Source organism: Mobula birostris, chromosome 16 (genome assembly GCF_030028105.1).
Source record: "Mobula birostris isolate sMobBir1 chromosome 16, sMobBir1.hap1, whole genome shotgun sequence".
Taxonomy (NCBI): Eukaryota; Metazoa; Chordata; class Chondrichthyes; order Myliobatiformes; family Myliobatidae; genus Mobula; species Mobula birostris.
This window is the reverse complement of record NC_092385.1, coordinates 17,391,614-17,412,820: the sequence shown is the minus strand read 5'-3', so window position 1 is coordinate 17,412,820 and position 21,207 is coordinate 17,391,614. Positions and strand designations below refer to the sequence as shown.

The 21,207-nt window shown below is 42.2% G+C and overlaps 1 protein-coding gene across 1 annotated transcript in view; it reads left to right on the top strand.

Annotated features, from left to right (window-relative positions):
• efcc1 (EF-hand and coiled-coil domain containing 1) overlaps window positions 1–20,164 on the top strand; it is an 82,777-nt gene extending 62,613 nt beyond the window's left edge. The window contains exons 5-7 of the mRNA XM_072280098.1: window positions 8,158–8,316; window positions 8,581–8,650; window positions 17,463–20,164. Of these exons, the coding sequence (XP_072136199.1) occupies window positions 8,158–8,316; window positions 8,581–8,650; window positions 17,463–17,596 (363 nt within the window). The 3' untranslated portion in view covers window positions 17,597–20,164. The remainder of the gene's footprint in view (window positions 1–8,157; window positions 8,317–8,580; window positions 8,651–17,462) is intronic.
• Window positions 20,165–21,207: the final 1,043 nt, after the last annotated feature.

The window sequence follows — 21,207 nt, the reverse complement described above, 5'->3', positions numbered from 1 at the left end:
TGAGATAAGGGAAACAGAATGACTTGAATGCAATGCTGTCAGTTGCAAGAGGGTGATGCAGGCTTGTTATTTATGGCTCATCCATCTGAAAGAAAGAAGTGTGCCAAATTCGCCAAATATTTCCAGCATTTTCTATTTTGATTTCGTTGGTTTCATACTCGTCTGAAATTGAAAGAATGCAACTTGGAACATTATAGGGGATTTGCATGCTTACTGAGCTGCAAATATGTCTGCACACCATGTCATCCTGTTCTAGTTAAAAATTGACGATACTCATCAGACAATCGGCAGTAATTATCTCAAGTGATTATTTTATTGGTTGCTTATCCTCCTTAGTGTAATGAGTTCTTTAGGCCTGTGGGAGCGCTGGAGGTCGTTGGGCACCGAGGTTTTTAGAGCACCTGAGTTGGTTAATCGTTGCCTAACAAGAGTTGTTAATCATTTTGAGTTACTCGTGTTTTTCTTGGGTGACTCGCTCTTTGTAATACAGTTTCTTGGTTCCTTCTGTTTAAGCTTGTTAAGTTTATTAATATCAAAGAAGATACTTAAAGCTTTTTTAAGTATATAAAGGGTAAAAGAGAGTCAAGGGTAGATATAGGACCAATACAAAATGACGCTGGAGATATTGTAATGAGAGACACAGAGGTGGAAGAGGAACTGAATGCATATTTTCCATCAGTCTTCACAGTGGAAGATGTCTGCAGTATACCAGACATCCAAGAGTGTCAGGGAAGTGAAGTTTGTGCATTGAAAATTACGACTGAGAAGGTGCTCAGGAAGCTTAATGGTCTGAGGGTGGATAAATCTCCTGGGCCTGATGGAATGCACCCTTGGTTTCTGAAGGAAGTAACTGGATAAATTGTGGAGGCATTAACGATAATCTTTCAAGAATCGATAGACTCTGGCATTATACCGGATGACTGGAAAATTGCAAATGTTACTCCGCTATTTAAGAAGGGTGGAAGGCAGCAGAAAGGAAGCTATAGACCTGCTAGCCTGATGTCAGTGGTTGGGAAGTTGTTGAAATCGATTGTTAGGGATGAGATTACAGAGTACCTGGAGGCACATGACAAGATAGGCCAAAGCCAGCATGGTTTCCTGAAAGGAAAATCGTGCCTGACAAACCTACAGCAATTCTTTGAGGAAATTACAAGTCTTTCATCCAGTAGACAAAGGAGATGTGGTAGACATGGTGTACTTGGATTTAAAGAACGCTTTTGACAAGGTGCCGTACATGAGGCTGCTTAGAAAGATAAGAGCCCATGGAATTACAGGGAAGTTACTAGCATGGGTGGAGCATTGGCTGGTTGGCAGAAAACAGAGAGTAGGAATAAAGGGATCTTATTTTGGCTGGCTGCCAGTTACTAGTGGAGTTCCACAGGGGTCGGTGTTGGGACCGCTGCTTTTTACGATGTATGTCAATGATTTGGACTATGGGATTAATGGACTTGTGGATAAATTTGCAGATGCTACAAAGATAGGTGGAGGAGCAGGTCGTGTTGAGGAAACAGAGAGCCTTCAGAGAGGCTTAGATAGTTTAGAGGAATGGGCAAGAAGTGGCAAATGAAATACAATGTTGGAAAGTGTATGGTCATGCACTTTGGTGGAAGAAATAAACAGGCATACTATTATTTAGATGTGGAGAGAATTCAAAATGCAGAGATGCAAAGGGCCTTGTGCAAGATACCCTAAGGGTTAACCTCCAGGTTGAGTTGGTTGTGAAGAAGGTGAATGCAATGTTGGCATTCATTTTTAGAGGTATAGAATATAAGACCAGGGATGTGATGTTGAGGCTCTATAACACACTCGTGAGACTACACTTGGAGTATTGTGTGCATTTCTGGGCTCCTTATTTTGGAAAGGATGTACTGACATTGGAGAGGGTTCATAGAAGATCCACAAGAATGATTCCAGAAATGAAAGGGTTACCGTATGAGGAACGTCTTGCAGCTCTTGGGCTGTATTCCCTGGAGTTCAGGAGAATGAGGGGGGGATCTCATAGAAACATTCCAAATGTTAAAAGGCCTGAACAGATTAGATATGGCAAAGTTATTTCCCATGGTAGGGGATTCTAGGACAAGAGGGCAAGACTTCACGATTGAAGGACATCTATTTAGAATAGAGATGCGGAGAAATTACTGTAGTCAGACGGTGGTAAATCTGTGGAATTTGTTGCCACGAGCGGCTGTGGAGGTGAAGTCATTGTGTGTATTTAAGGCGGAGATAGATAGATTCTTGATTAGCCAGGGCATCAAAGGGTATGGGGTGAAGGCAGGGTAGTGGGGATGACTGGAAGAATTGGATGAGCCCATGATTGAATGGTGGAGCAGACTCAATGGGCCGAATGGCCTACTTCTGCTCCTATATCTTATGGTCTTATTTTGATGTGCTCAGGGATTCCATGTTACCTGTATTATTGAAGTGGATGCCTGATCTGCTCTAATGACAGGGTCCTAGTTTTGAGAATGTTACTTCTCGCAGTGTTGCACGGCTAAGCCACTGATGTACTTTTGGAATTATTGTGAATAAACTCTCTTTGCCGTCTCTACATCAGAATCGATCGTTTCTCCGTACTTGATTTCCAATATCGTCAGTGCACTTCATGACGTTTAGTTTAGATTCCTTTCAAAAATCATGCCAAAAGCATTACTCCGTATTTGCTGATGGTTGTAGATTATTGATGTCTCAAAGCCAATTTTTAGAGATCAAATAATTCTATCAACGATATGAGAAAGTTAACCTTCCTTTAGATTAGATTTCTTTGACTGAGCACTTTAAAAAATTATGTCTTGTCAGATGTAGTTAAGTACAAAATCAAACTGTTCCTAATTGATTCTGATGAAAGATAACACCATTTGACTTAATAATTTTAATTACTATTGGAAAGAAAATGCTACATCTGAACTTAGGTCCAGATGATTGAAATAGTGATGGTTAACATCTAGGGCAGCACCAATTGCTGCGATTTCTTTGGTTACAATTTTATCTGGATCAAGTAGTTTACTAAAAAGCCTTCTTTTTATCTAAAACAATTGCAATAGTTCTTAATGTCATAGAGGGCAATTTTATACAAAATCATCAGTTAAAGACTGATAATCTCATTTTGACTCTGTTCTTTTTTGCCAAACTGCTGTCAAACTCTTTTCGGTTTGCGTTTTTGTGGTAATTGCTATAACGTGCCGATGGGATTTCAGAGGATTGGGAATTTCCCTTGATGCTACACAGCAGCATCAATCATAACAGCACTGCAAACGGTTAGTAGTTGTGAACCAACATTTAAGAAAGGCAGGAACAATGTTTCTTAAGAGGAGAAGGAGAAAATAATTCAGAATGCCTTGAGGAAGTGAAAATGTAGAAGGGATTGAAAGAAACTAACGGCGCTAGGGAAGGGGCGGGTGGAGAACAAAAGAAAGTCAGTAGTACATGAGCAAGGGAAGCAAATACATAGCAGGAAAAAAGAGAAAATATGGCAGCAATGAAAAGATAATCCAATTAAGATTCCTGTTCCTACTTTTACAGCTTTGGCTTACTTAATGTGAACTCCAAACTCTCAATGTTTCCATTTAATATTGGAGAATGTATTTGGTATACAACCTGAAATTCTTACTTTCCACAAGCATCCACAAAACAGAAGAAAGCCCCAAAGAACGAATGACAGAAAGATATTAGATCCCCAAAGTCCCTCCCACGCACAAGCAGCAGCAAAGCATCAACCCTCCTCCCACTGGTTCCAGCAGGAAGCCTCAGTGCCACCACTCACCAAGTAAGCAATAGCAAAGCCCCCAAAGAGGTCTGTCAAAAACTACAGTCCATAACCCAACACTTCGATGTGTGCCCCCCCTCTCTCTCTTGCTCTCTCTCTCACTCACTCTCTCTCTCTCTCTTGCTGTCTCTCTCTCTATCTCTCTCTCTCTCTCTGTCTGTCTCTCTCTCACTAATAAGGGACAGAGAGGTGTCACAGCAAGAGAGGAGACCAACAGATTGCTATTTCAATGTTATAGTCTGCAGTGACACTTATTTGAGCTCACCCAACTCAAGGACCAGTAGACTCTCACCTCCACTCCCATCGAAAGAGGGAGAGGGAGAGACAGGGAGAGAGGGAGGGGATAGAGGGAGAGAGCGCATGATCACCCAAGTGCTGAAGCCTGTGCCAGCCTCACCCACCGTCGTGATGTTCCCATCTACCGCGATGTTCCATTTGGTGACACCGACAAGGAATCAAGCCCACAGGGCTGCACCCTGAAGGTGCACGTCTTCCAGGCCGCTCCTGGAGATACCAAAAATGGCTGGTCAGCGAGCTCAGGGAGTGGAACCCACCGCCGTGAAGAACCGCAGTTTGAGTGCAGCTGTAGATCACGGACTCTGACAGGACCCCAACCACCTTGAAAACGAAGAAAGAGATTTTAAAGAGTGGAATTAAAGCTGCTTCACAGATGAGCTCAAAGAAGTTGCCCTCTGGTGCCACCTTAGCTCCCAAACTTTCATAATTTTTATCTTAATATGTTTGGTGAAGAGCTGAGAATCCTGTACATTCATCAGGTTACCATCATCAACCTCCTACACTCCAATCTATTACAAGACACAAGGTTACTTCCAAATCTGTATTATTTTATTCCAGCTAGATGTCGTTCATACAGATCTATGCCAGCTTTCTTCTATGAACCTATAGACATCACCTATAGGCACTTCCCTGAGGCCCCATCTGCCACCTAGGCACTAAGGGTTCAGATGACGACGATAGCCACTTCCCTATTTACACATCTACAGCATCTTCAAAAATGTTCCACAGGAGCTGAGCTTTTAACCAATCCATGTTTTCTTTGGAAAGCTCATATATTCCACAAGTAATCCACTGAATTCCTTTCCCCGGCAAACCTGAACTTGCTATACTGAATAATGAGACTCATTCTATTTTTAAGCCAGAAGTTCTGTTGAGAGATACTGGTTCACAGTATGGCACGGATCAGATGATTCATGACTTCTGTGCCTGTTAATTGTAGAGGCAGGTGGTTATGCAGTTGGGGGGGGGGGGGGGTGCGGCTCAAATGCTCTGTCCTTCCCTCAGCAAAGAGTCAGATGATAGAACTCAGATGTGCGGCGCTGGGGAGCCAGATGCAACCTGTATACGAGTGCTCAGCATTTCACCAGCACTTGAATGGGGTCACGAGCCCGGATGGGAAAAAGTAACTGAAGCTAAGTGGCTGTCCTTTTTTATCCTCATGTTAATGTTTTTGATTAACTTACTCAATTGCTCCATAGGCCAACGAAAGATAATTAGAAACAGTGGGGAAACAAAAGCCTTTGACAGCTTGAGGGTTCCCAAAGCAGTCTGGGTATGGGGACTTAGGATCCGCCGCCCAAGGCCTAATGCTTCACGGAACAGCTGCAGTAGTGAGGCCTGATCCCTCACTTGCCCAGTGGGGCTGCAAAGGTCAGTGCAGCCGCAGGGAGGAGCGTGGGTGAGGTGGGCCTGAGTCAAACTTGTACTCATTTTCCAAGACAGGCTCCTCCCAATTTTATTTTTTTAGATAATGAAGACACGCAGTCCTCTTTTATTGTCATTTAGTAATGCATGCTTTAAGAAATGATACAATATTTCCTCCGGTGTGATATCACAAAACACAGGACAGACCAAGACTGAAAAAAACTAACAAAACCACATAATTATAACATATAGTTACACAGTGCAACAATACCATAACTTGATGAAGAAGTCCATGAGCACAGTAAAAGTTCAAAGTCTCTCAAATGTCCCACATCTCACGCAGACGGGAGAAAGAAGAAAAACTCTCCCTGCCATACCCGACCACGGTCCGACTCTGAGTCATCCGAAAACTTCGAGCTCTGATCAGCTCTCCGACACCGAGTACTGAGCGCCATCTCTATCCGAGCGATTCAACCACCATTTTGGTCGCCAACAGCAGGCAAACCCGGGGATTTTGAGGCCTTCCCTCCGAAAGATTCCCGACCATGCAGTAACGACAGCAGCAAACGAGCGTTTCAGAAATTTTTCCAGATGTTCCTCTGTGCTTTCACGTCCATCTCCATCAAATCAGAATTGTCCACAGCCCCTATTTAACGAATACGATATCATTTTTCACCAGAGGGCTGCTGTCTTCATAATTGGAACTGCATCTGTTTATAATGAATCTGTGTACCCTTTATCCATTTGTTTTCTCATGAAATAAAGCATTTAATAGCCCGTTCAACATTGAATAGCTGCTATCTTACTGTGAACGTAAATGATAGCTGGCTATTCAGTTCTAAAAGAACCTCTCAGAATGGTTTCTGAGATGTCTTTGCTCCTGATCACATATACCAGCAATCTATTGCCGAGACAAAAGTTTACAATCAACTCCTAGTTCTGTCAGATTCTTCACAGTAACACTGAGTCAAGACTCCTTACCCAAGCAATACCTCTGTGTGTTGTTGTCAACGTTTTGCCTTGCTTTCCAGTTCTACCAAAGCCCTGGGATTCTAGTGTGTCACAGTGAGCGCTGGCCACGACTGAACCCAGGTGCACAGAAATGACAGGCTCCCATGTAGAGATGGAAACGAGAGTTTATACACAGGAATTCCAACAGAGTATTGGTGGCACGACTGAGCAACACTGCGAGAGGAATCATTCTCGAGACAAGCACCCTGCAATTAGTGCGAATCAGGCATCCGCTTAAATATTACAAGTAACACAGTATCCCTGATCCTAACAAAATAAACTTAACCAGCTTAAACAGAAGGCAGCAGGAGACCGCATTAAAAAGAGTGAGTTGCTCAAGAAAAACAGAAGGTACTCTAAATGATTAATAACTGTCGTTAAACAACAATTAACCAATTGGTTAAAAACCTCAGAGCCCAATGCTCTCCGACGCCCCACATAGGTCCAAAGAACTCATTACACTAGGGCTTTGCTATTGAACCCCAGCTCTGCCAGCCTGTGGCTTGCCCCAAAGTGCAACATGATATAATATTTCATCCTTGGCTGCTTGAATTAGCTAGGTCTACTTTATGTACGTTGGATCCTGCTTCCATAGATTTCAGTAGTATGACATTTTGGAAGCAGCCTATGATGTATATCGCTGACCGGTGGTGTAGTGGCAGCAGCAGTGGGCTTCAGGGCTAGTGGTCCTGGGTTCAAATCCAGCCGACTCCTTCCACACTTTCCATCTGTGTTGAATTAGCAACTCGGCCTTGTAAAAAACAGGGAAATAGCAAAAATGCCACCCAGTGTGCCACAAGACAGGAAAAGAAACAATATAATATACATATATATGTAGTACATTCAGTTAACAAATTTTTACCTTTTGGTACCTTTTCTTTGAAATTTTATCTCCAATTTCAGAAATATGAAGGGATAAAATTATATTTTAATTATATGCTGCACAATTAAGTGTTTTAATAAGATAGTCAGACTTAATCCCTAAAGCATAAGGTAGAAGTCTCATAATAGAAACATAGAAAATCTACAGCACAATACAGGCCCTTCGCCCCACAAAGCTGTGCCAAACATGTCCTTACCTTAGAACTACCTAGGCTTACCTATAGCCCTTTACTTTTCTAAGCTCCATGTACCTATCCAGGAGTCTCTTAAAAGACCCTATCGTTTCCGCCTCCACCGCCACCGCCGACAGCCCATATCATTTATGAAAATGATTCCAGGATTGAACAGCTTATCATATGAAGAGCCTTTGATGGCTCCGGGCCTGTATTCACTGGAATTCAGAAGAATGAGGGGTGACCTCATTGAAACCTGTCGAATGGTGAAAGGCCTTAATAGGGTGCATGTTTCCAATAATGGGAGAGTCTAAGACCAGAGGACACAGCCTCAGAATAGAGGGTACCCTTTTAAAATGGAGATGAGCAGGAGTTTCTTTAGCCCGAGAGTGGTGAATCTGTGGAAATCTTTGCCACAGGCAGCCATGGAGGACATCTTTATGTATATTTAAGGCAGGTTCTTGACTGGTCAGGGCATGAAGGGATTTTATTAATACTCATTAATCAAATGGTCTTTTCAGTTATTTTATGCACTAATGGTGTTCTCAGAAAGACATAAATATCCTTAAGCAAGTTCGTTCATGATGGGAAGTTCTTCAGCAGTGCCTCTATGTACTAGATTTCAAAGCTTGGACATGTAACTGCATTTTTGTCTTTGCTTTTCAGCTGAAGGGGTCGTTGCTGTGCGAACTACAGCACAAAGTGGATGAGACTGAACTACTGCAGATGGAGCTGCAGATGTTAGAGACTGAGCGAGTACGTCTATCACTGATTGAAGAAAAACTGATGGATGTACTGCAGCTCCTGCAGCAATTACGTGACCTTGTGAGTGAATGATGCTCTGACAACTTTCAGTAATTTAATGCAATAGGTTCTCACAGTAAGGAAAAGCTCATTTCCAATGGTGCATCAGGATTGATTTATGTCTGTTACCTTTCAGAAAAAAAAAGGATAGGAATTTCACCCTATGTAGAAATGAATACACCATGAGAGTTATTAAATGTGACTTGGAAAGTATTTGAGTGCCAAAATGTTAACGATCATATTTTCATTCTGCAGTGTATTCAATAAAACCTTCATTTTATCTAGAATGTGTCGAGGAGATCGTTGGGAAAAATCTTGCTCAGCACTCTGGAATCCTGCAATGATCCTCAGCACGGTGAGTAAACAAATTGAAACGTGTGGATGTTGTGGTTCTCACTTTGTCCTTCTTTGTCCTTAACAGCGCTTACAGAGAGCAAGAATACTCAGCTGATTTATTTGACAATAGCATCCATGTCTGATAAAAGTCAATCTACGTGTCCCTGGTGGGGGAGAGATGTGGAACATGAAATAAAATGGAGAAGGCTCAGGAAGATAGATAATATAAGAATGACTTGAGGGCATGGTGCATGGGTGTCAAAGTCTCATGGAAATTTTGACTCTGCTATTCAGTGAAAGCTAAAATAATAGCATCAGGCCAAATCCTAGAGACAATCATAAAAAGTCCAACGGGAAAACTTAGCTCCATGGCAGGGGTAAATTGTCTTCGTCCAAACTGTCATTCCTGCCATGTTAAAGAATGAAAGTTATATAATTTTTTTTTGCTGGTGGCAGGTACAAAAAAAGTAGCTGATGAAAATACAATCCAGAAATGTCCATTTCCAACGTGTGATGTTTTCCACCAGTTTTCACTTACTGTGCTCCGCACAGGGGTTGCTAACTTTCTGGAAGTAAATGTGAAATTTTACTCCAGTATTATTTAGCGTTATGTCATTAATAGAGAAGTAATGGAATTTTGTGAGGAGTGAGAAATGTAAGCAAGTACCAGCTGTTGATGGGGTTTCCATAAATTCACTGTCGAGATAATTGAGTTGAATATTATTCACGTTTACAAAGGGATAAGTGAATTGTGTTGTGCCTTTAATATTTCAACATATACACAAGATTACTCAAATATTATTGAAATATTAAATACTTAAAAGTAAACATAAAGTTAGCCCACATTTCTGAGTCCCATGTCTTCCTTTAAATTAGTTCAACGTTTTGAAGTTACAAAATGTCAGAAGTTGTATTAGAAAAAATTATAACTCAGAAGTAATAAGTACTTGGTAAAGAATTTGCAAATCCAGTGTCATGTTTGGCATTTGATTTTATTTACAAATCTGCTATTTTTTTTCCAGTGCAGAAGATTTTGAATGAATTAAAAACAGCTTGGTAGCATGATTTATGGTCGCAGGCACTGAGGAATTCTACTAGAAGTTCCATTGGCTAAAATTGTTAGCTCGTTAATTCTTGATTGTATGGGGGCTGAAGGGATGTGGGGAGAAGGCAGGAGATTGGGGGCTGAGAGGAAAATTGGATCAGCCATGATGAAATGGCAGAGCAGACTTGATGGACCGAATGGCCTAATTCTGCTCCTATATCTTATGGTCATATGGTGTTATGGTAAATTAAGATATTGTCATGGTTGTAAATTTGTGTACTTCAGCAGAAAAGGAACTTAGAGCTAAGGTCCATGAGATATAGGGGCAGAATTAGGCTATTTGACCCATTGAATCTGCTCCACCATTTCATCACCCTGATCTGTTTTCCCTCCCAGCTCCAATCTCCTGCCTTCTCCCCATACCCCTTCACGCCCTCACTAATCAAGAAACATATCTACTGAGGAATATATCTAATAAACTGTCCATTAAATCAATTTCAATGCATTAAATATTAAATCTGTATTATACTTAAGTAATCTGGAAAGGTATATTTGGCACAGCAGTTGGATACAAGGTGTCTGTCAGAGGTTTTCTTTTTAGAGAGATTGGGTTTCATCAAATTGTCCTAGTGTCATTCATACAGAGTGTAGGCTGATTGCCCAATTCTTTGGCCTCTGCGACAGATAATAAAGGAGGAACCATGGAGTTTGCTGGGAAGTTGATATTGGAATCAAACAAGCACATGCAACAAAGGGAGGTGGAGAGAATCAGAAATCGCACATTGATGAAACACCTGTTGGGTTTACAGATATTTGGAGTGCAAATGTTTAGAGAAGAAAAGGACATAAGTTCCAACTTTAAGTCTGAATGGTTGCAAACTTTTGCCAGTTTCTCAACTAAATTTGGTTTATTAGCAAGACTGAAAGAGGAGTTTTAATTTTGTTTTTGTTGTGATCAGAAAGTCAGAGAAAAGTATTAAATTTGGCTGAAAATTGCTTGCTAATTATTAAGATGGTACTTTAAAATTTAAAAAGTGGTCTTTTAATTATGAAGTATTGGAACATTGGTAAATAATTGACTGTACAGGTAAAGTACATACGTTTGTACTTTTGCCCAGTCTGCTTCACCGTCCAATTAGATCATGTCAAAATGTCTGCATTAAGAGCACCTTCTAGGTCCCTTAATCCCATTCATCTCCTAAAATCTATTGATCTCAGTTCTGAACATTGTTATCAAGTGGGTACAAAATTCCAAATGTTCACAAACTTTGAGTGAAACTATTTTTTCTCATCTCAGTCTGAAATTTGTGACTCCTTATTATGATATTATAATCTTGCCGCCAAGGGAAACAGCCGCTCAGCATCTACCCTATAAAGTACTCTAAGATATGTCTTATTGAAAGTACGTGCCATCTAGAGAACCTTGAAGATGAATATATTCTTCCTTGGGGATGGAGACTAAAACTGAGTATGATCCCACCGAAGCCTTGTATAATTGCAGTAAACGTGTTTTCATTCATTTACTCCTCGCAATGAAGTCACAATTGTGGAAAACATTGTGATCAATATTTGGCAGCATGGTAGCACAGCAGCCGTAGAGCACCAGTGATCTCCAATTGAGGTTCGACTTCACCACCAGACTGTATAACAGTTTCTTCCCCCAAGCCATTAGACTCCTCAATTCCCAGAGTCTAGTCTGACACCAACCTACACACACACACACACACACACACACTCACTCAACTGAACACCGCTCCACTCTCTTTGCGACTTTTGCTCATTTCTTTCTCAATTCCTGTTAAAACATTGTTTACATTGTTTACATTTACATTTACATCATTTATTATTATATTGTACAGTAATTTGTCCTTTACTGTGCCTATTGTCTTGTTTATTAATTATTGTACTGTCTTGCACTGTTTTGTGCACTTTATGTAGTCCTGTGTAGGCCTGAAGTCTAATGTAGTTTTTGTGTTGTTTCAGGTAGTCTAGTGTAGTTTTGTGTTGTTTCAGGTAGTCTACTTTAGTTTTTGTGTTGTTTCAGGTAGCCTAGTGTAGTTTTGCGTTGTTTCATGTAGCATCATGGTCCTGGGGGAACGTTGTTTCGTTGTTGCTGTGTACTGTACCAGCAGTTATGGTTGAAATGACAATAAAAGCGACTTGACTTGACACTGCCTGTAAAGTATTTGTACGTTCTCACCGGGACCACATAGATTTCCTCGGGGTGCTCTGGTTTCATCCCATGTTCCAAAGATGGCTCGGGTTAGTAAGTTGTGGGTGCCAGAAGCACGTGTACACTTGAGGGGTGCCTCCTGTACATCCTCGGACTGTGTAGGTTGTTGAGACAAAATGATGCATTTGACTGAATGTTGGGGTGTTTTGGTGTACACGTGACAAATAAACCTAATCTTTATATATGGTCTTGTTATAGCGTTAAACAGCATGGTAATGGGCCCCTTGACCCAACTCATTCATGCTGACCATGTTGCCTGTGTTATTTTATTGAGATGCCGTGTGGAATAGACACTTTGCAGAATAGATCCTTTCTGTCCTTCGAGGCCACACCGCTCAGCAATCCCCCGGTTTAATCCTAGCCTAATCACGGGACAATTTACAATGACTAATTAACCTACCAACCAGTACGTCTTCGGACTGTGGGAGGAAACTGGAGCACCCGGAGGAAACCCATGCAGTCACGGGGAGAATGTACAAACTCCTAAGCAGGCAGTGTCAGGAATTGAACCCAGGTCTCCGGTGTTGTAAAGCGTTGTGCTAACCACTACACTACTGCGCTGTCCCATTCGTTGTAGTCCCATTTGCAAATGTTGCCAATCTGATTCCTGAGCTTTTGGTCTAAATGCCTTTCCTTCCCACCTGATCCATACCTTGGAAGACTATCATCTACCAAAGCAGAGTAATACAATCCATTGGGTTTTAATGAGATACGATGGCCTTGGCAAGTTTGTGAAAATGATACCAGGTTAAGCGACTTCAGCTGGAAGGGGAGAATGGAGAAGTTGGAGTCGTTCTACCTGGAGTGCAGAACTTTTGATATTATTTATGATCATTAATAGTTTCAGTATGGTAATAAGTAAAAACTGACAGACAAATCAGTAACAGAAGACATTAATTTAAGATGAATAACATCAGTGTGACGAAGGCCCATCACTGATTACGGATGGCACATAGCGCACTCAGTAAAAACACTCGTCCCCAGCAGTAGTAGTGACTGGGTCTGAAACAGAGCTGCTGCATGGAGCTGTCTTATAGAGGCAGCAGCAACCCGAACAGGTGTGCTGATGGTGGAGGAGGCCATCTTTAATTGGATAATTGCATTAATTAGCTTTTGGTTGGTCTGGGGTGGGGCTTAGCAGTTATAAGCCTCAGGTTACCAAGGCATTGGGGGTTAGTTTTCCTTTGTGTTTAGTTTGAGGGTAGCTATATATATTGTTTTTTTCCAGTTTTTGTCTTGTTTTGAGGTAAATAAAAGCACCTCTGTCTAGTTTTGCGACTCAAGCCATCTTGTTATTTTTCTTAAACAATTGACCCACAGTTTTTTTGTGACAATCGGAAACAGTAGCAATATGGGGAAATCGTGCAGATCCCTTCGTCTTGTAGCACGTCTGTCAGGGTCGGAGGATCAGTTCGTGTCTGTCACTGGATGGTGCAATCCAATGGGTGCGATGTGTGGAGCAGCCCAGACCAAAGATGATCCAGTCCAAGCAAATACATCTTTGAGGGGGAAAATAAACTTCTGAGCAATGAGGAAAATGTTAGGGGTCAAAGGATTAATTGGAATCATTCTGGCAAAGAATCAGCTCGGATCCTGTGAACTGACTGTTCCTTCCTGCATTATTCTGTGATGCTGTGATGCGTTGAATGTGCCAGCACAGCAGTATAATGAGAATACTTTCCTGCAGCATAATGTCTTTGGAAGATTAATGTTTGTCATGTCTTGCATTCCAGAATTATTTCAAGTATATAAGCAGCCGTTGAACTATCTAGCCAAACAGGATGTTATGTAATGACATTTTTAAAAAAGTATTCAGGTTAACAAAAAACAGATTTTGCTGATGTTCTCCTCTTGGCTTGATAGAGATGTCACTGGTTTTCCAGTTCCTTCCCTTTTGCTATATATTTGAAGACTTTGTGTCATATTGTGTCTGTTGTTACCATGTTCAAGTTGCTTTTTAGGTCCCTTCACTGACTTACACCATTTTAGTGGTACCACGCTTTCTCCATCTGTGACCTGTTTATGTTTCTGCGGGTCGGGCTTCTTCCCTGACCCTGGAGAATATAGCCTGCTCCCAGGCCACTCTCAATACACCATCGCCAACCTCCCCTTCCTCTGACTTTCATCTCAAGGTTTCCATTGTTGACCACCTACCCAGATCACCTGGACTTCAACGCTTTTCAACTGCTGTCCATGCTACATATGCCCTTACACTTCCTCCCTTACCACCATTCAGGGCCCAAACAGTCCTTCCAGGTGAGGCAACACTTCACCTGTGAGTCGGCTGGGGTGATATACTGCGTCCGGTGCTCCCGATGTGGCCTTTTATTTATTGGCGAGACCCGACGCAGACTGGGAGACCACTTTGCTGAACATCTACGTTCTGTCCGCCAGAGAAAGCAGGATCTCCCAGTGGCCACACATTTTAATTTCACATCCCATTCCCATTCTGACATATCTATCCATGGCCTCCTCTACTGTAAAGATGATGCCACACTCAGGTTGGAAGAACAACACCTTATATTCCGTCTGGGTAGCCTCCAACCTGATGGCATGAACATCGACCTCTAACTTACGCTAATGCCCCACCTCCCCCTCGTACCCCATCTGTTACTTATTTTTATACACACATTCTTTCTCTCACTCTCCTTTTTCTCCCTCTGTCCCTCTGAATATACCCCTTGGCCGTCCTTTGGCTCCCCCCCCCCCCCCGCCCCCGTCTTTCTTCCCGGACCTCCTGTCCCATGATCCTCTTATATCCCTTTTGCCTATCACCTGTCCAGCTCTTGGCTCCATCCCTCCCCCTCCTGTCTTCTCCTATCATTTTGGATCTCCCCCTCCCCCTCCAACTTTCAAATCCCTTACTCACTCTTCTTTCAGTTAGTCCTGACGAAGGGTCTCGGCCCGAAACGTCGACTGTACCTCTTCCTAGAGATGCTGCCTGGCCTGCTGCGTTCACCAGCAACTTTTATGTGTGTTGCAGCTACTTTTGAACATGTTTTTACCAGATGAATTTCTAAAAAAAGACTTTTAACACTAAACGTTAAATGGGAGAAATTCTCTGGACGCTGGGAATCCAAAGCAACACACACAAAATACTGGAGGAACTCAGCAGGTCAGGCAGCATCTGTGGAGATGAATAAACAGATGGCGTTATGGGTCAAACCCCTTCTTCAGGACTGGGAAGCAGGGGAATGCCAGAGTAGAAACAGGGGGCAGGGGTGTTGAGGGGAAGGATGATGAGCTAGAAAATAATATAAAATTTATGTTTATTGTTTTTATTTTATAGCTAGTTCAGGACTTCTATTTGCCTTCTCTTTCTGATATTTCCTATTTGCTGTGGTCTCTTGAATTGGCAAAAATGTTCTCTCATTCTCTTCTACAGACCAGGATATTTTCAACACGAAGTTTTGTTCCAGCTACTCCATATGAACCTGATGATACTTCTTTCCACAATCAGCAGACTTTGACAATATATTACGTAAAAATTCAAGATTTCATAAGGAAAACAGAATAAAATGAAAATATCATGAAAAGGAAAAGAGTGATTAGCCATCAATTCACATGTCTGTCTATATATTTATTGACTGAATGATTGATTGAGATACAATGCGGAATAAGACCTTCTGGGCCTTTTATCCCTAGTTTTAACCCTAACCATCCCTAGGTTTAACCCTAACCACAATTTATCCCTAGTCTAATCACAGGACAATTTACAATGACCAATTAACATAGACTTTTGCACACAAGTTTCAGTGTCTAGATTCCCATCAAGAAATACACCTTCTCATTTTACAGCGGGAGTTTTGTTCTCAGATTATAAATGGTTTATTGTCGTATACAATACACCCGAGCACAATGACATTTCTTGCTTGCATGAAGCAGACAAGTAAACAGTATACATGTTAACAATTCTAATGCTTTTCTCCCCCAGCATGTAACTCCCGCAGGGAAATTTTCAAGCTCACTGTTCTGAACTGACAGTTTTCCGATGGAGCTGAAGTCTCTAACCCCCTTCATCCTCAAACACAAGCTCAGTTACATACTTTATTGCTTCGCCAGTGGGGATCAGGATCACAGTCAGTCTCCGGCCCCCAGCCTCAACCTGCTGCTGCTTCCGATCACCACCACGTTCACAGATTGCCTCTCACTGCTGCATGGGGAGGTCAAAGCAGCCACAGGCATTTGCCCGCATTCTAGGGCTTCCCTACAATACAGACAATTGGGCATGGCACTCGTATCTCTCAAGCAGCCCCATACCTGGAAAATCGGCCTGAAGTCTTAGAGACTCACTGTGGTTCCCAGAACGCAGGACATGCCTCCCATGTGTACTTCTCACCGTCCTGGACAACTCAGCATCCCCCCCAATCCAGCTCTCCGTGCCCTTCTTCCTTCCCCATTTATTGCCACAACAGCACTACTGCAATGGGGCTACGAGGGTATTGGTCATAGGTCCCACAGAGAAGTGACTGCAGAGGTCCCATTTGCTGGGAACTATAAACATGTTTATAACCCCACTGTCTTGTGGGCAGCCTTGGGAGAGAGGAAGGCTACGGGAGCCAACCCAGACAGCAGATACGGAATGGGGCCCCGAAGGGGGCCGGGTGTTATCGAACATGATTCCAGCAGCTCCTGCAGCCAAGCTGGTGCCAAACGTATTGCTTCATAAGCTTTCCTTTGGACTACGCTGGTGAGGCCGAGAGGGGGATCTTGATGACTGATCATCACCCAGGCTTGTGATGATCATTATCGCCCATTGTCCTTCGAGAGAGTTGGATGCCAACCAATAAATGTGTAATGTCAATAGGGAACACTGTGCTGAAACAACACTGTCAAAACCTCACCGGGAAATCTGACAACATCCTTTGAAGCTTCAGAAATCAAGTTCTATCTGTTCATGAGGCTTCTGCGGACATCATTAGAGTGACCCACAACATTATTTTACTGGCTAGAAAGTCAGCTGAGGGCCCTCCCTGAGCCAGGGACTGGAAGTGACGTGGTGCCAAATATTTTCTAGTGTTAAAGTGAATGGCCACAGCTACAAGTGGGGAGAGATTTGTGGTGAAATTTTCAGGGAGTGAGACAGAGGAAGCTGGTATGGAGTCTGAAATCATCAAGGTTTGATGTGCAGGTTAGAGAGCACATGCACTGCAGTTACCTGTATAGTTAAGCGGAGCAGACTCGATGGGCCGGGTATCCTGGTTCTGCTCCTGTATCTGAAGGTCTTAATCATTATGGAATTCATACATTGTAATTTGCAGAGCCTCTTTTTGGGTTTGAATAGTATTTTTGAGGAAAGTTTACGTTCGCTTGATCCCCTTCTATGGATTTATTTTGTTTTTGCTATTACTGCTGACAGCATCTTTCTCCACTGTATATTATGGATCAACAAAGAAGCACTTTGTACTTTATTGTTCCTATGAATACAGGAACAGCTGCCTTATGCTGCATGTCCAAACAAGTCAGATCCTGTGTCTAACATTCCCCCTAGCAATAGTGTAGAAAGCATAAATTGTTCATCTAAAAAAATGATTTATTGATTCTTTCTTACAGGAAAGACTCACATACTGGAGGTACTGAATGCCTTGTATCATGAACTTGCTGCTTGTGACCTTCTATCCGGCAAGTCTTTGGAAAAAGCTCAGAGTCACCAGTCCCTGGGAAATCCACTGCTTATTTCCTGTTGAGGATCAGGATCTGCAAGCTGGCTTTGCTGATTTGTTCATCGAGCACTTCAAACGCTTCCCATAAATCTACAACTCCTGTACCCCAAGCAAGTTCGTAAAAAATGTCTTACGCACCTTACTTAACACAATGTTAAACTTGTCGGCCAGATTAGCTTGCTTTACTGGATGGAGACTAAATTGTATCATTCTGGCTCCTACTTGTTAGTCTTTGCAACTTGAGGAAGAGAACGCTAGGGGACTGTCCTATAAAGAATGCTTAACAAGTGCATTTGAGTCCCAAAGAAATAGTTGTGTCTTTTAGAAGTATTAAATGAACAACCAAAATATTAGATTATCATTAAAATGTAAGTTCTAACAAGAAAACATACAACATTGGCTCAAAGTCGTTAATATGAGATCTATATATTTTTAGACAAAATCACAAAAAGTGACAGATTTAACTCCGACTTAGTGTATGAAATGTTAATTGGGTGAGCTCTTCTGACATAAATAGCAGAAGTGACAAATACAGATAGCCGAACAGCTCAAATGGGAAATTAAATGCCATAGCTATGATCCAGACAGAATGGCAAACGCCAGTGAACACTATGGGGAGGATTTTTTTAACCATTGTGCTGCTGCTACTATAAATATTATTGCAGCAATAAATATATATGTATTTATTCCATTGCCACATTATACACAAAATGTATCTGGTAACTTTAGAGAACAGTTCTAAAACTGCAGTACTGAAATTTATGTCCATAAGCAGCCAGCTATAACATTTGTAATTTCTATGCTGAATTAAGTAAACTTAGCCTCGTAGAGCCACTTCTAAGTGAGACAGATATTTCCATTAGTCCTGGTAACCAAACAAAAGTTAGATTAATTGGCATTGTGTCATTAAAATGTGGTCTCTGGAACTGAAGCCAATCAGCAAGTCTGTGCTGATGACCCTGACACTTCTCGCCAGGAATCTTTCAAATAAAAAATTGAAGGGAGCTTGTGATTGATGATGGGAATAACCCTGCAGCAAGGTATAGTCATAGCCTCCAACTCCAGATCGTGGAGTTATTGGGCAAGCCCCCATGCAATATTCTTTTGGTAACAAGCTGTAACTGTAGCCATCTCAGAGTTGTACGTTGTCCTACTTGTATCTAAAGTTTGTGGGTGCTTGGCTTCAGTTGCAGTTTAAATCCCTAACATACCACCATAAGACACAGGAGCAGAATTAGGCCATTCTGCCCATCGAGTCTGCTCCACCATTCCATCATGGCTGATCCTGGAGCGCATTCAACCCCACACACCTGCCTTCTTGCCATATCCTTTGATGCCCTGACCGATCAGGAAACAATCAACTTCTGCCTTAAATATATACACAGACTTGGCCTCCACCACAGTTTCTGGCAGAGCATTCCACAGATTTACTACCCTCTGACTTAAAAAAAATTCCTGCTTACTTCTGTTCTAAAAGGTCACCCCCCCCCCAATTTAGAGGCGGTGCCCTCTAGTTCTGGATAACCCCCACCATTCCCTCCACATCCACCCTATCTAGTCCTTTCAGCATTTGATATATTTCAATAAGATCCCCATGCATTTTTCTAAATTCCAGTGAGTACAGGCCTAAAGCTGCCGAATGCACCTCATATCTTAACCCTTTCATTCCTGGAATCATCCTTGTGAATGTCCTCTGGACTCTCTCCAATGACAACACGTCCCTTCTGAGATATGGGGCCCAAAACTGTTGACAATACTCCGGGTGCTGCCTGACACGGCCAGTGAATGTTCCATTAGGGCTGCTGAAGTAGATGTGGCTGGAAGAGCCAGAAACTGTGCCTCGGCGATTCGTTGACATTCCCTGAACTTGGGCCAATATGTCTCACTGTGTTCTCTCAGAAGTTTTGTGTCCGTATCTGGAATAAAGATCGTCAAGTGAGAAGGAAGTGTTTTGTGAACTAATAGATGGTCCTTGAATGAAAGCATAAGCAAGGTTTGGGAATGTTGAAGTTAGTAGACAGTATGTGCAGAATGGCAGATACTCTGTATGCATTTCCAACTCCAAAATGCACATCCAAAACAAAGCCTGTAACCTATTTTTACTTTGGAGAGAGAGAGAGAGAGAGAGAGAGAGAGAGAGAGAGAGAGAGAGAGAGAGAGCAGCTGCACAATTTGAGGTGTACTTCAAGAGCAAGGTAAACTGTATTTTCCTTTATTTTACTATATGTGTGACTCACTTTATAAAAATACAAATAAAGTAATTTTTTACTATTGTGTTAGATTATTTGCTAGTCAAAGGCTGCTTGGGCGGATTGATAGCTGTAACCACCCAGCACAAAAGCTCTCAAATTGATACATCATAAATTTGCAAAGTCTCATTTCTGTTCTTGTACATAAGATAGGATCAGCCTGATCTTATTGAATGACAGAGCAGGACTGTGTGAATGAGTCCTGCTTCTGGTTCATAAGTTCACTGGCAATTTTATTCAATTCAGGCAATTTTATGGAAGATACCACAGTCAAGATTTGTGTCTTTACCCTGTAAATTCAAAACAATGTCAATGGCATTAAATGGAACAAAACTTAAAATAAAATGGCAGCTTTTCCAAACTTGAGAGTGGTGTTTAATCTTATGTATTTTATTTTCTAACTTTATCTCCTGTGCATTCCATTCTTAAAAAATTGTTTGCTCTCTCCTCTGTGACTTCATCTTTGCAAGCAGGAATTTGCTAAGTAAGATGTATGTACTCAAAGGACAAAGTAAATTTATTATCAAAGTACATATGCTTTGACCACAGACCACAGTTTGTGTGGCTTCAGAGCTGTGTGTTAGACATGGCTAGAAGCAGCACTGGGGCCCCACAGGGGGCTGTACTGGCTCCCTTCCCGTGTACCCTGTAAACCTCGGACTTCAGATACAGCACTTAGTCATGTCATCTGCAGAAGTTCTCTGGTGACTCAGCAATAGCTGGGTGTATAGAAGGAGGACAGGAGGATGAATACAGGGCCCTGGTGGAGGACTTTGTCAAATGGTGCACGCTGAATCATCTGCATCTCAACATCAGGAAGACAAAGGAGATGGTGATGGACTTCAAGAAGACTAAGCCTGCACTGCTCCCTGTTACTATTGATGGTGAGGACGTGGATGTGGTGAAGACCTACAAGTACTTGGGTGTGCACCTGGATGACAGACTTGAGTGGAGCACCAACACAGAGGCTGTGTACAAGAAGGGCCAGAGTCGCCTCTACTTCCTGAGGAGACTGAGGTCCTTTGGGGTATGCAGCCTCTCCTTCGCATGTTCTACCAGTTTGTTGTCGCCAGTACAATCTTCTATGTGGTGGTGTGCTGGAGCAATGGCATCAACACAGGTGATGCCAACAGGTTCGATAAAATGATTAGAAAGGGTTGCTCTGTTGTAAGAGTCAAACTGGACACACTGGAGGCTGTTGTAGAACAAAAGACCCTATGGAAAGTCCCGGCAATTCTAGACAATGTCTCTAACCCTCTGCATGCCACCTTGGCTGAACAGAGGAGCACTTTTAGTAATAGACTCGGACAACTGCACTGTTCCAAAGAGCGCTATATGAGATCGTTCTTACCCTTGGCCATTAGGCTCTATAATAAGTCATCCTAT